Source organism: Brachyhypopomus gauderio, unplaced genomic scaffold (genome assembly GCF_052324685.1).
Source record: "Brachyhypopomus gauderio isolate BG-103 unplaced genomic scaffold, BGAUD_0.2 sc70, whole genome shotgun sequence".
NCBI classification, from domain to species: domain Eukaryota; kingdom Metazoa; phylum Chordata; class Actinopteri; order Gymnotiformes; family Hypopomidae; genus Brachyhypopomus; species Brachyhypopomus gauderio.
Window position 1 is genome coordinate 887,782 of NW_027506891.1, and position 14,756 is coordinate 902,537.

General features: G+C 43.4%; 1 protein-coding gene across 5 annotated transcripts in view; it reads left to right on the forward strand.

Annotated features, from left to right (window-relative positions):
• ppp1r12a (protein phosphatase 1, regulatory subunit 12A) overlaps window positions 1-14,756 on the forward strand; it is a 73,788-nt gene that overhangs the window by 22,945 nt on the left and 36,087 nt on the right. For all 5 annotated transcript variants that reach the window (XM_076989778.1, XM_076989776.1, XM_076989774.1 and 2 more), the window contains exons 2-3: window positions 9,767-9,897; window positions 11,846-11,964. In XM_076989778.1, the coding sequence (XP_076845893.1) occupies window positions 9,767-9,897; window positions 11,846-11,964 (250 nt within the window). The remainder of the gene's footprint in view (window positions 1-9,766; window positions 9,898-11,845; window positions 11,965-14,756) is intronic.

Here is a 14,756-nt window from a genome sequence, read left to right on the forward strand (position 1 = left end):
TAGCCAAAGAGATGCTGCTGTTAAATACGGTCAAAAAGAAAACATTTATAAACATGCTGCAAAGATTTGACATGCAGTATGAACTGCCAAAGAAAACCTATATCCTCAAACTGCCATTCCAACCTTATATAATGAAGTCACGCGTTCTGAAGGAGATTAGACATCTCATTTTACTCTGCCACTACATATATGTGGTCAAGCTCAAATATGACCCCATACATGAGCTTTGCAATACATTACTGCAAACTGGTGTAATTGTATTATTATGCTACTATATTATTATTGTGGCACATTGTCTTAAAGCTCCTTTGGGGAGCCCAGACGCAAGAAAAGATTCTATAATGGCACTTTAAAATGACAATATTATCGTTTATCACAATAATTTTTGGGACAATGTATCATTCTGAAAATTTTATCATGACAGGCCTACTACTAAACTACAGGAGTCCGTCATTACCTAGTGTTTTGCAAGTTTTGCCAAGAAACACAAATAACTATAGACAGACATACAATTTAAGAACAATGGCAAGTGCTATATGCTGAGTTAGTGCTCTGGTAAGAACTCAACAAACAGGTGAGTCTTCAGTCTACGCTTGAAGACAGCTATGGACTCTGCAGTCCGAGCAGCTAATACAGGGGTGGCCAACCTGTGTCTCTTTGCCTGGTTTCATGCGGCTCCCCAGCCGGTCCACACTCTCACCTGCACTAACGGTGTGTGTCGTGGCCCGGTTACCTCATCAGCTCTGAGGGCGACACACTGCTACATCTTCGTGCTGCACGGTTTGTTTACAAGCCTAGCGAGCCGCTAATACTTTTAAAACCAGCATACTGGAAAACACTCATTTGACTGTCTTCACACGCTCACACGAGTTACTAATTCACCAACTACTGGCGATCGATCGATCGCGATATAATACTTATGGACAAAAAAATTACACCCCCTCGTCAACAATCTGCACTCGCCACCCCCGTCAACAATTTACATGCCCATGTATGATGTGGCTCTTTGCCGTAACACATAAAAAAAAAAAGTGGCTCTTGGTCTCTGACGGGTCTCTGAGCTAATGGAAGATCGTTCCACCATCTTGGAGCCAGGACAGAGAATAGTCTGGAGCTTTGTCTTCCTTGAGGCGTGGAGTTTCATGCTTTGACTATGGACATCATGTAGGGAGGGGCTAGTCCATTTTTGGCTTTGTAGGCAAACGTCATAGTTTTAAATCTGATGCGTTCAGCTTTTGGAAGCTAGTGAAGAGCACGCAGCAGATCCAGTGCAGAGCATTTTAATGTGGTCAAACTTTAGTACATAGCCTAGCTTTTAAGAAAAGTTTTGGGGGTTACTGCCAATACATCAAGATTTGGTAGAATATTAGAAAATGTGCCTCTTTCACCTTTGGGTACATGAGTAACACCTTTTTTTAATTCAGAACGAGAGTTTATTTGCTCTCGAGGCTTTTTAATTATTATTTTAAGTTTATGCAGTCCATAGATTTGGGGGCGGTGAGAAATATGCTGGCTTGTCTTTCTGTATGCGGGAAAAACCCTGAGATGTTTATGCGAATCTTAACACGTAGGTTAATTAGGTGACTTGTGGGCCAGTTGGCTAGAATTCATGAACTAATTTAACAGGTGATGGTGGGCACTGTGAAGAACTGTTAATAATTTAGTTGGCTGTTTGGGTGTTGGTTGGTTAGTAACCTTGCTATACATATAGATGTAAGAATGGCGGCCTATGTGAATGACACATGTTGACAGGCGTTCTGGGGTGTTTCAGTGCCGGGCTACAGGCTGTGTGGTGCAGCTACTCCGGCCCACGCTGTCTGTACTTCCATCTGTGTGTGGGCTGCCTTCCTCTTTCTTTATGGCCTTTTGCTTGTTCTGCATTTCCAACACAAGGTTCACAGCTAATGTGACTCTCTACAGTGCACATGAATCCTGTGCTGGCTGCATGGGTTACATTACGGAGCCGAATTCTTGCCGGGTCATTTCAACTCACGAGCTGGGCGAGGACGTTGGAACACCAAGCATGCCTCGTCAAACTGAACAGTGCAGCAGTCATTTCATCAGCAGTGTGCTTGCGTGCGCATGCGTGTGTCCGAGACTGTGTGTGTGTGTGTCTGAAATGGAGCTATGGCTACTGTCATTATTCAGATGATTAGATTTTTTAACGTGTTGCAGAACACCTCTAATAAGGCATCATAAACATCTTATTATTCAAGTGTGATATAGTATCGGATCTGTAGTTTTCCAGAGGGCTCGAGTCTTTTATAATCAAGTTTTTAGTGGGGTTTTTTTTTTTGTATTTCTGCTGTAGCAAATTTGCATGGTGAGGCTGGTTTCTTCCCTTTTCTTCAGTCTTTCTAATATTCAGTCACACCGTCAGTGTGTACTGTGCTTTATTGCTAACCGCTATGTTGTCTATAACTGAGCTAACATGCTTTATACTCTGGCCCCTTTATTCAGGCACCTCCAACGCTTTTGTCCAATACATCAATGGTTTGGGTGTTGCTTGCCTCTTGCCTAGATAGATCTTGAATCAAGAATTTATGTATACCTAAATAAAACTTTTACCCTCAGTGGCTGATCTTCAGAGTAATTTTATAGAAATATGTGGACAGATTTAAAATAACAAATTCAAAATACCACAAAGTCACTGTATTATAATGAAGAGGCAGCAACATTGTTTGCTAGTTATGCTAGTGTTTTAGGCAGTATCAGTATCAGACTGGTGCTGATCACCACACATGTTGGTTGCAGCAGCTTCTTTTATTTACAGGCAAAAATATTCAGAACAAGATGAGGAAAAGTGGCTTAAGCACAGTGCTGACTTAACACTGTCGGGCTCCTTCGTGGGGACCCTGCAGTTACAGGGCCCAGAGACTGGCGTGGGCTCTGGCGTGTAGTCCACCTGTTCACTAATCCTGCACTCAGGTCTGATTTGTATTCACCAATCCAGGACAGATGTGTGTTTGTATGCAGGTGTTGAGTGGATTAGTTGATGCTCCTGTAATGGTTCCAGTCTCCTGAACTCTTGAGTGCTGTTGTGAGGTTGGATTTGGATGGAGACATTACTGTTATTATTGGTTGGATTAGACACCAGCTATCTCTCTCAAAACCACTAATCAAAGTGTATCAACATTCACTTAACTGAATTAACACAGGATCGTTTTTAACTGTGACCAGTGTTTCAAAAAACCTGCAGAGGCCCATTTCTGATGCTGTATCGTGGTACAGTCACATTGCCAAATTTCTGTTCAGATAATATAGTGCAAACTACAGCACCTGTACACTTGTATGATACAGTATAATTACAGCTCCTTCTGGGTGCATATAGGACTGTTTGCAGAATGGCATGTTGTAGTGTCCACCTCTGCAGCTCCTTTAAGACGCGTCTTCCTTTCCGGCTCCTTCATGTGTGTGTCTGGTGAATCTCTTGATGTCGCCAGTAACTCCTGCAACTTGGCAATCATGCCAAAAAATGCCCTCTAGCACAAAGACCTTAAGGCGGTAGGAGCGGTATGCTGAGATCACTTTCCCTGCTAGATAACGCGCCCTTGACTCGTCTGTTTATTTGTTAGTTTTTGGTGAATGTGTCTTGGTGCCATAGGACCTTCTGATCCAGAATTCTTTAGTCAAACCAACCAAAAACTTATTTGGCAGTTGTTGGAAGTCTAAGCTTTCATTAGCTTGCTCCCTGCTCACGCTGCTTCATTAGCTGGTTGTCTAGACCTCTGTTGGGGATGATGAGGTTCAGGGTCGTGTTAATGACCTTGAGGGAATCGTAGTTGAGGTCATACTGTACGACTGGGTTTCATCAGTATTGGTGCATCGAACGCTTTCTTCAGAGCATTGTCAGTTTTTCAGTTGCACACACCCCAATCCACAAAAACCCATGACTGCTTAGACACACAAAATTCATAGTGCCTGTCAGAGGTAGCAACTCTTTTAGCTAGCAAATCTGAGCATGACTTAGCTGAAGAAAGGCCCTGTGCCCTCTGCGAGGACCAGTCTCTGGAGTGTTTGCCGTGGCTCAGGCAGCGGGTCGGACCCCCCCACTCCTGCTCCCCTGGGTCCTAGCTGCACCCTGATAAGTGCTGAAAGGGCCATGCAGTCCACATGTCCCGCTGCGCGGTGAACGGCCCAAATTTGGGCACGGATTCCAGCCAAGCGGTCGTGTGCCCTGAACGTGAGCCTGGCCTCTCTTCTCTCCTCTGTTGACTGGGTTGTCATAGCAACCCCATTCGAGACCAAGAGGTTTAACAGGCGGGTGCTGAGCTGAGGGGGGGTGAAGGTTGTTTCAGAGACAGGAAGAGAGAGGGTTATATGGAGAGGGGGGGTTTGTATGTAGAGAGGGTAGATTTTTGTCCAATTTTATCCTTTTTTAACCGCATCATATGTGGAATCTGCTGCTTCTTAGTCCGCTCATGTAAGCGAGTATCCAGTGCTTGTGCGTGCGTATAATGGAGATATGGCTACTGTCATTATTCAAATACTTGGACTTTATTTTTAACTTGTTGCAAAATATTGCTCCTGAAGCATCATAAAATCTTAATCAAGTGTGATTGTCAAGCTGGATTAGGGTTGCAACGGTATGAGATTTTCACGGTATGATGACAGTCTCAGAAAATACCGCGGTATCACGGTTATCACGGTATCACAGTTAGTTTGTATATTATTAAAAGATACACTGACCCTTAAAGAAATTACAACAAGTTTTTTTTGTTCAATTAACTATTTATTGTAGAAACCTGCAACTATTGTATACAAAATGTCTCCTTTAAAAAAATAAGCTGTAAACATGTTTATATAAATACTGCAAAATTAGAGAAAACTAAATCATGGATTTCAGTACAATTGTTTAAGTTTAAATTATTTAATATCTGATAAACTCAGTGTCTGATCAACAACTGTTGTAAACGTCCGTTGTACTGCCAAGTTGGAATATAACCAGATACTGCAGAAAGAGAGGATTTATTTCTGACATGACCCTCACAATAGAGATTTCTATTTTAAGGCTTTCACACCAAGTCTGGTTTTAACATATGAAAAACAGACACGTTAGAATTTGAAAATGAACGCATGTAAATTAATGGCGTCTTTCACATCCAGTGAAAGCAAGGACCATAAAACGCTAGATTTATACTTTCACTTGTGACCGTAGCGCGCGACTCTGCACAGTTCTTTTGTATTACGTTAACAAATACGAGCCTCTTGTAATTCCAGGATGAAACATGAGAGAACGAGAAGACGTTAAGATTGGGCATTTTGAAAATAAACAACCATTAAATAATGTGATGAAAAAGCGAATTATTTCGAGTATATGTATAAATATTTAACTTTATTAAGTTTAAGGTGCTGGGAAATATTGAAATGGACCTTTAAAGTTACGTACAAGTGATTTAATTCCACCTTGTAAAGGTGTATGAACCCTGCAAATATGACTTTGTTCATTGCGCTGAGGCGCGGCGCGCGCAAAGTTACAAAATTCGAGAGATGCACGACCTCGCGAATCGACAGCGCGTGAGACCCTCGCGCACGGGCGGAGCCACCGCGATTACGTCATTTTCGCCGCCGACTTTAGCTTTTTTTTTTTTTGTTAAAAAATTTAAGTCTGATGCACTTTCTGTCATTCTCACCGCTGTGTTCTGAGTAGCTGAACCGGTGCGGAGTTGCGCATGCGCAGGTCAGTTTCTCCGCTGGCTTGCTTTTTACCGGTAATAAACAAACGCACATGGTATGATAACCGTGCATTTTAATACCGTGGTATACCGTGAAACCGGTTACCGCTGCAACCCTAAGCTGGATAATATAATTTAGAATCTCAAATTTTACATAGGGGTTGAGTTCTATAATTAACTATTATTTAGTCTTTTTTAGTATTTCTGCTGTAGTAAATTTGCATAATGAGGCTGGTTTCTTACCTTCTCTTTAAGTCTTTCTATTTAAAATGCAGTCACACAGTCAGTGTGCACTGTGCTTTATTGCTAACTGCCATGTTGTCTGGAGCATGGAAGAGTTCTGTGAGACCTCGAAGAACCTCAGCAGGGCCCCCCCAACCCCCCACGCTGGCAGAGAAGAGCTGATGTGGGCCGGGCAGACACGTCTGCTTATAGTTCTCCCAGAGTGCCTGACGGGAGCCAGCGGAAGGTTTTGACTGGCAGCACTGTCCTGTCGTGTGGCGGATTGCTTTAAGAATTACCTGCCAGACTTTCTCCAGGGCTTTTTGCAATTTTAAGTGTGTATGAGTGAAATGGGTTGTTGCTGCATACTGGTTATAGGTTGATACTGGTGCACTGTGTTCTGTAAAGGCCAAATCCACAGTTTAAAAGACCATTGTAATTCTGCATTGTAACCATTGACTGCTGTTTCCTGATTTACATACATTATTTTTAATATAGAAATTGCTATATTTTTATGTAATGTATTGTATATTGTACTGTATGGTGTGCGTAGTCTGTGATGCTGTACATTGGGTCTCGCAGCACAGACGTTCGCAGCACAGACGATCGCAGCAGTGGTCTGATGTGTTGTGTGTCGTCATCCCCCCCGTCTCTCTCAGCTGGGTAATCCTCCCCTCACATGGGGTGAACGCCCCAGGCCAGGGAGACATTCCTGTTTGGGAAGCTTGCTGGGGCCTCTCCAGTTACGCAGGCCAAGCATCAGACAAGTGCAGCCTTACTGGGGGAGTTCAGGGGGATGCCAGCCGCCCTGCTGCTGCTTATGTGACGGTTAGGGGGTGTCACCACAGGAAGGTGTCCACTTACCACCAGGATGGGCTGGGGTGTTTGAAGGGGTCTGGTCTTGTTTAAAACATTCAAGGATTATCAGCTGTCTGCCTCCAAGCAGAATTCTAGAAACATTCAAGGCTGAGGTTGTTGTGAACTCGACTGTTTCTCAAACTTAAAGCCGTTATTACCAAATATACACACATTACACATGGATGGTGCTACTGCGTGGTTGCTGGCTTATTTTATTTTGTATTTGTGTTGTATATATTGTGCTTGTGTGTTTGCTGATGTCATCAACTGCAGGACCTTGTAAATGCAGAAACATTTTCTATGTGAGCGGACAATGAAATGTTGCATCTAATTAATGGTTTTGAAATGCATTTTTTTGACTTTGAATGAAGTGTTTTACCTGAAGATCAGCAGAAGCACTCAGTCTTTGCTAATGGCTGAACTAGTGTTGAACGGTATATTGATACTAAAGTAGTATCGCGATACTTCGTCATTTAAAACGGTACAATACCCAATTTGCTTAGTATCGTGCTATAGGACTAAGTGCGTTTTTTTTTTTTTTTTTTTTTTTTAAGAGCAGTATTTCCAAAGAGTGCCACACGGGGGCAGTGTGTGCGTACAGCAGTGCAGCGCTTGCCTCCTCTCTGCAGAATAAGAAGAAAACGTGTAGGATGGCTGCTAATACAAGCAATATTGCGGACTGTCCTCAGCTTGTTGAAAAACTACACGCATGAAGCGAAATATGGAATTATTATATGGAATAAAATATGGATAAAATATGGAAGCGGCAGAAGTGCTGTGTGGAAATACTTTGGATTCGAAGCAGATACAGATGGAAAACCGAAGGACATGAACAAGCCAGTTTGCAAGCGGTGCTTTCGGAACATTTCAACGAAGGGCGCTACAGCCTGGTTTATACTTGACGCGACGCGAGCGGCGCGATGGTCCGCGCAACGAAAATGACGTAATGGAGGGTCTCGCGCGCTGTCGATTCACGAGGTCATGCACCTCTCGAATTTTGTAACTTTGCGTGCGCTGCGCTTCAGCGCAATAAACAAAGTCATGTTTGCAGGGTTCATACACCTAAACAAGGTGGAATTAAAGCACTTGTACGTCACTTTCTTGGTCCATTTCAATATTTCCCAGCACGTTAAACTTAAAGTGAATTATTTCGAGTATATGTATAAATATTTAACTTATCACATTATTTAATGGTGGTTTATTTTCAAAACGCCCAATCTTAACGTCTTCACGTTCTCTCATGTTTTGTCCTGGAATTACAAGAGGCTCGTGTTTGTTAACGTAATACAAGATAACTGTTCAGTCAGACAGCTATTTGTTGTGAAACAAAGTTACAATTTCAAGCATTTTCAAGTACTTTAGCCTAAATTCCAGCACTTTTCAAACCTGAAACACAGAGCAACATTAACATTCGTCAGGTAAATGTTCCTTGTTTCTTTATACTACCACATATCGTTTCAGACAACTGCAAAGCATGTGACGTGGCAAGTGTGAAAGCCTTAAAATAGAAATCTCTATTGTGAGGATCATGTCAGAAATAAATCCTCTCTTTCTGCAGTATCTGGTTATATTCCAACTTGGCAGTAAAACGGACATTTACAACCCAGGCTCAGTTTATCAGATATTAAATAATTTGAACTTAAATAATTGTACTGAAATCCATGATTTAGGTTTCTCTAATTTTGCAGTATTTATATAAACACGTGTACAGCTTATTTTTTTTAAAGAAGACATTTTGTATGCAATCGTTCCAGGTTTCTACAATAAATAGTTAATTGAACAAAAAAAAAATACTTTCTTTAAGGGTCAGTGTATCTTTTACTAATATATGTAACAAATTGTGATACCGTGATAACAGTGATGCCGCGGTATTTTCTGAGACTGTTTTCATACCGTGAAAATCTCATACTGTTGCAACTAGTCACAGGGCATCTCTGAAACCAGACACTGATACGTTTGTGTTCCTGTCCTCAACCTGCACTAAAGAATAGACAACACACACAGCTTTCTTTAAAGTGAACTCTTAACTTTTGTTATTTATTTCAGTTATTTGTCTTTTACTTGGGTATAGCCTACATTTTTTTCATATTTGGAGATGTACATGGTTACAACATGTCTGCACAGTGTGCAGTATATTTTACATATGGCATACAAATCGTTAGATAATGTAGCGTATTTTGCTGATACAAATAAACACAGTTTGACATTATATTTTGTTATGGTTTTCATAATATCGAAACGTGTATCGCCATTTCTTTTAGGCACATTGAATTATTTGGTCATATCACACAGCCCAAGGCTCTCTTCGTTTTAAGATATCATTAACCATTATTCGTATGTGTGTGTGGCTGTGTGTCTACACTATAACCACTATAACCTTTCAAGACCAGCTGTATCTGTTCAGCTGCAGCTTCTTCTGTGTACATTTACTCAACTAGACTTTTATTATGGCTGTATTCCTCAGATCTGTACCAGCCCAGCACTTCTGCAGTGATATTCTCACTACATCTGACCCCCAGGGCCAAGACAGGAGGGAATAATCTTGGGAGTATTCCTGCTCTTGTAGTCCTAGTCCAGTGTTACTGATTGCTGTCCTCTGGTGAGACCAGGCCCTTGTGTTTCATGTTGGGTGTGTTGGAGATCCTGGTGCTGATGCCTCTGCACGCTGAGTTTGGCATCCCTAGAGCTCTAATTACCAAAGTTGACTTATCTCAATATTGTGATGTCATTACAAAGGAGTGCATCTAACCTTCACACACACACACACACACACACACACACAGTTTTCCCCCCTTTGTGTTATTCCAGACATCCTTGCTATGTCTGTCTGCTCTGTGGAAACCCTGTGTGTCTGCCAGTGCTGGGGCGGAACCTGGAGGTATGGTGGGGAGTGAAGTGTTGGCCGCACAGAGGGGCCCAGCTCCGCCCCCGCCGGGCCCAGCCAGGCTCCCCGCACCAGCGGCGGGTCAGGCATCATATTCATGCGGAGCCCTTTCTCTCCTCTCTTTCAGGCCTGCATCGACGACAACGTGGACATGGTGACCTTCCTGGTGGAACATGGCGCCTGCATCAACCAGCCCGACAACGAGGGCTGGATCCCCCTTCACGCCGCCGCCTCCTGTGGATACATGGACATCGCTGAGTACGTACGGATCTGGCGCCCGCCGCCAGGCTGAGCTCCACACGCTGCCCACACCCTGCGCTCGGCCCACTGGGGCGTGTGCAGATTAGGGCTGTAACTGAACTAGCCACTTTGGGGAACTGGATCCGCTGTGACAGAGAGGAGTAATCTCTCTGGTAATGCTCCTCTTTTAGCTAGGTGTGGCAACCTGGGTTCGCTCCAGGGGTCAAATTGGGGTCAGGACCTCGGCGCCCTCTCCAGATAAACGCACAGGGCTTTAGTCTTCTTTAAAGGATGTTGTCCCTGTAGGACCAACAGTTTTGGGAGATGCTGCTGAAGATGGTTGAAGTGTTGAATGAGCACAGTGATGTCATCGTGTGCTAGTTTTGATGTCATTGATATTAAATGTTGTGTTGTGTTCTGAGTCAGTGAAGAGGGACACTGTGGTAAGATGTTATCAGAGGACATTTAAATGGGACCGAGTGGAACCAAACAGCTTCTCTTGTGTACCCTGTCCTGGATAATGGGAGTACTGGCCTGATTTGTGGAGCGTGCGTGCATGTGCGTGTGCTTTAATTCATGTACAGTTCCCCAATAGTTAAAAGAACAGCTTAAAGCTCTTGAAAACAGACTGGTTAAGAGAACAACACACTTCTGTAAGCCTCCGTTTACCTGCTGAGCCGTTCATGTCCCACTACAGAGATGTTTATTCAGTGGGCATCAGATATTTGTGCTGAGATTTACATTTTTTATCCATTACTTAACTTTAAAAGTAGTAGTGGGGGCCACTAGAAATATCCCAGTATTTCTTTGCTCAGTAGTGAAAACATTTGTACTTGCATTGTTCATGCTGTCTGAGTTGTGTCTTCAGTGTGGCTCTGGGGTTCTGGGGAGAGTAACTCTAAAAGACGGCTGCATCGTGGGTCCTCCAGTGTCCGCTGACGTGACGCCAGCACAACGGCAATGCAATCCAGAGACTGCAATCCACCACATGTTCAAAACTGACCCCAGAACAGTTCTGGCAAAAGTCTCTTTTAGCTAATCGTCGTTCAGAGGAAACAAGTGGGGTTTTGGGAGATGGCAGATCTTATGTGGTTTGTCAGCCTAATGAAGAAAGGATGCGTTTCTGGATGAGTTTGTCATTGCAAGCCTAATCGCAGCAGCGGTTCTGTGAGCACTACTACATTCACAAGGCTCAGACGTGAGCTCTGGGTACAGGACAGGGTGAGATGATGGTGGGAAAAGTCTCGTCTAACTCTTGCAGATGATCCTGACCACTAGAGCATTGAGACACATGGTCACGTCTTCAACTGTAACGAGCACAGTGTTAAGTGTCTTAACTGGTACCTCCAAGGTTAGGCCTGAGACCGCCGTGATGGTCGGTGTGGGGCGCCGTGATGGTCGGTGTGGGGCGCCGTGATGGTCGGTGTGGGGCGCCGTGATGGTCGGTGTGGAGCGCCGTGATGGTCGGTGTGGAGCGCCGTGGTCTTTGTCAGGAGAGTAAGGAAGATGCGTGTCTGCTGAAACATGTTTGTGCTGCTCTGAAGGGTTCAGGCCTCCATTTGCACTGTGCACTTTTAAGGATGCTCTTCCATCTTTAGGCATTACAGTATAGCTGCCTCACTGACCTTTGCTGGGTGTTCTACATCACAGTAAGCAGTGCTGCTTCAGACCGAGAGATTAGATCTGTGATCAGTCATTCTTTGGGTTTCTTACCTGTATCTTATGACCATTAAAGGCTGTGCTGAAGTCACATTGGAAGGTTTCAACTGTTATCTTTTATGTAATAAAGATATTACGTAGAATGTGAAAATGTGATTTGTGATGCTTGAGAATCAAACGTGGGTAGTGATGATGATGAAGATTAATCAGAACATTAACTCCTCAAACACTCCTGTGCTGCTGTAGCAACTGCTGCCATGCGGACTGGAGTGGAGCTAAGATGATCTGTGTTGTGGCACGTGTTCAGGTACCTGATCAGCCAGGGTGCGAGCGTTGGGGTGGTGAACAGCGAGGGAGAGACGCCACTGGACATCGCGGAGGAGGAGGCAATGGAGGAGCTTCTCCAAAACGAAATCAACCGGCAAGGTACCCGAACAGACAGACACACACACACACACACACACACACACACACACACACACACACGCCTGTTAATGTCTTACCCGTTACACCAACTGTATGGTTATCATTTAATTTTAAAATATTGTGGTAGCTCTTTCCTAAATTCTATTACCTTTTCCCACTTGATTTTTTTTTTGGGTCATCTTGCATTGCTGGTAATATCCAGCAGACATTATTGCTCCCCCAGCTTTGTGGTAGAGATTACGCTGACGGTTCCTCCTGGTCTCAATCCCCCATCCTCTTCATCGGCTGTCTTACCGTTTCCCCTGTTCGCTACACACTTGAGTTAATTGTCTGGAGAATATAGGTATGTTGGACCAGGGAAAACTGTGGATGACTGATGACCTAAGACTAAACTGGATTAAGTTGCCACGAGGTGGGAGTGTGTGTGGAGGTATGTGGGGTTTAAGGTGAGTCACGTGTTTGTCAGGTTAGACCCAGACAGTGATTGGCCCATAGAAAATGAACAACCTTTCTGAGCGTCTGTGGGCTCCGTCCCAGTCATATCAGGCTGCGAGTTCTGGTCGGAGAAACACCCGTTCTCACTCACATGCTCTGTAATCCAGCTCATTGGGGTCATACATCATGTCCACTTAACTCACGCTTGTGCAAAGTCACGAAGCATTTATTAAATCTCCTGGCAGCGACAGATCATGCGCGAAACTTGCGTAATGGAGAAATGTGATCCACTTACTTGGCCCCTTTTTGATGATCTTGAAGTAGCTAGAAAGATTTTCTTCCCCTCTATTTTTGGCCATCCTGGAATGAAGCGGTGGTAGTGGGAGGGACGGCCGGCACCGTGGCTCTGGGGCCCGGGTCACCGCCGGGCCACCCTGCCCTCCACGACCCAGACGCAGCAGGTGGCATAGACTCTCTGCTGTGACACGGCAGGGACGGAGACACCAACATGCCGACTTCGCCCACATGCTAGTAGTAACCTTGTGATCTATTCTGCCCCAGCCTGACTCATATGGGTCACACCCCATGGTACTTTAGCTAAGTAAAGGTTAGCTAGCACCACCCCAGCCTGTCTCTCCACTCAGCTCCTCTGAAGCCCTGCAGTGATCTCTGCTCCAGTTTTGAGTCACGTGTGTCATGTATGTTGACTGTGAGCTTTACTTGCCATTAGGACTGGGCGGTATATCGATTGCTTGTTCACACCCAATGTAAATGACCAGTATTTATTTACCTCGGATTCTAGCATTGCCTAGGCATTTCAGCACAATGGATTCTCCTCTTACCGTTTTTGGCACAATTTACTTCTTTATGCTATGATTGCTATGCTTTTTATATTAAGAAATATATTTTTGAATATTTCTAGGAACAGCAGAGCACATTTGAAAATGAGTTTGCCATTTGCATCACGTTGAATCATGGGATTGACTTAGTAGCTGAGAATCCCATTTGATGCGCACTTAAAATTTGGCCAGTTTAGGACATCTCAGTAGGCTACATATTTAAGACATCTTAAGAATTTGGACAGCCTGTGTATCAGGAGCACTCACACTATGAGGTGAAACACTGTCTATTAAGACTACTCACTATGATTGGGGACACACTGGGACACAAGCACTGACTAATGTCATGCTGGGACACACACACACACACACACACACACACACACACACTGACTTTATTTTTGAGCAATTTCTCACATACAGCTACATGAATCTACATCTGAATGTCAGTAAAGTTGTCTGTGTGACATTTTAACCTTTACTCTGAAGTGTGTTTTTGTTATTACCTGAAGGAAAGAAACTATTTGCATTACAAATAGTGATATGCCAATGAATAAGGATTTTTTGAAAAAGCAGTTTCCAGTCAGTTGAAATGAGTAGATCAGAAATGTGTTAAACTTTTGATATTTATTGCACATCAACAGACCAGTGCAGCATAAAATCCTTTAAAATCCCAAATCTAAAAAAAAGAAAACTGTGCGCATATATATATATATATATATATATATATATATATTAGGGCTGGGAATTGATTCAAATTCCAAGAATCGATCCGATTCCGATTCTGAAGATTAAGAATCGATTTAATCCGATTTAATCGATTCGATCCGATTCAATCCAATTCAGGGTTTAGTGTTATTAAAAATGTATTTGAGCTGTTTCCTGACTATGTACAGAAGCAACATGTTAAAACTAGTATTATGTCAATATTAATCAGCAAATAGTTACTGATAGTTGGTAGTTACTGATGGCTGGAAGACTGATGAAAAGGGTCATCATAAATTTACCTTCAAGAAAGGTAATCCAGGACAATAAACAGAGGGCATCTTTGAGGTGTCTATATCTGCAACAGTGGACTCCTACTGGGACACTAACCAGTGCATTATTATTATGATTGAAATAATTAAGAAGTCACCCAAAAGCTGTTGCTACCAAATGCATTTTTATTTTTAAAGTGCTCACACTTAATAAACTGAAAGTATAAAATGTAAACGTGTATTTTTCTTTAAAGTGAGATTATAAGAACAGAACTGTCACGTTACGGTCCCGACCCCTCCCTGTTGGGCGTGTGTTAACGTTGTCTGCGTCTGTGGATCTCTGCGGGTGCGTCTTGTGATAATCCCTCACCTGTGGCTTGTCTCGTCATCACGTGGGGTTGATGTGGTTTGTCTATTTAATGTGCGCTCGCGCAGCGTCCTGTGCTCGTCGTTGTTTGAGTCACACATGTTCTATGTAAACGTGTTTTATGTGCGCTGTCTGCGTTTCGGTAAATGTAATAAACGTAACGATTTGGAAAGT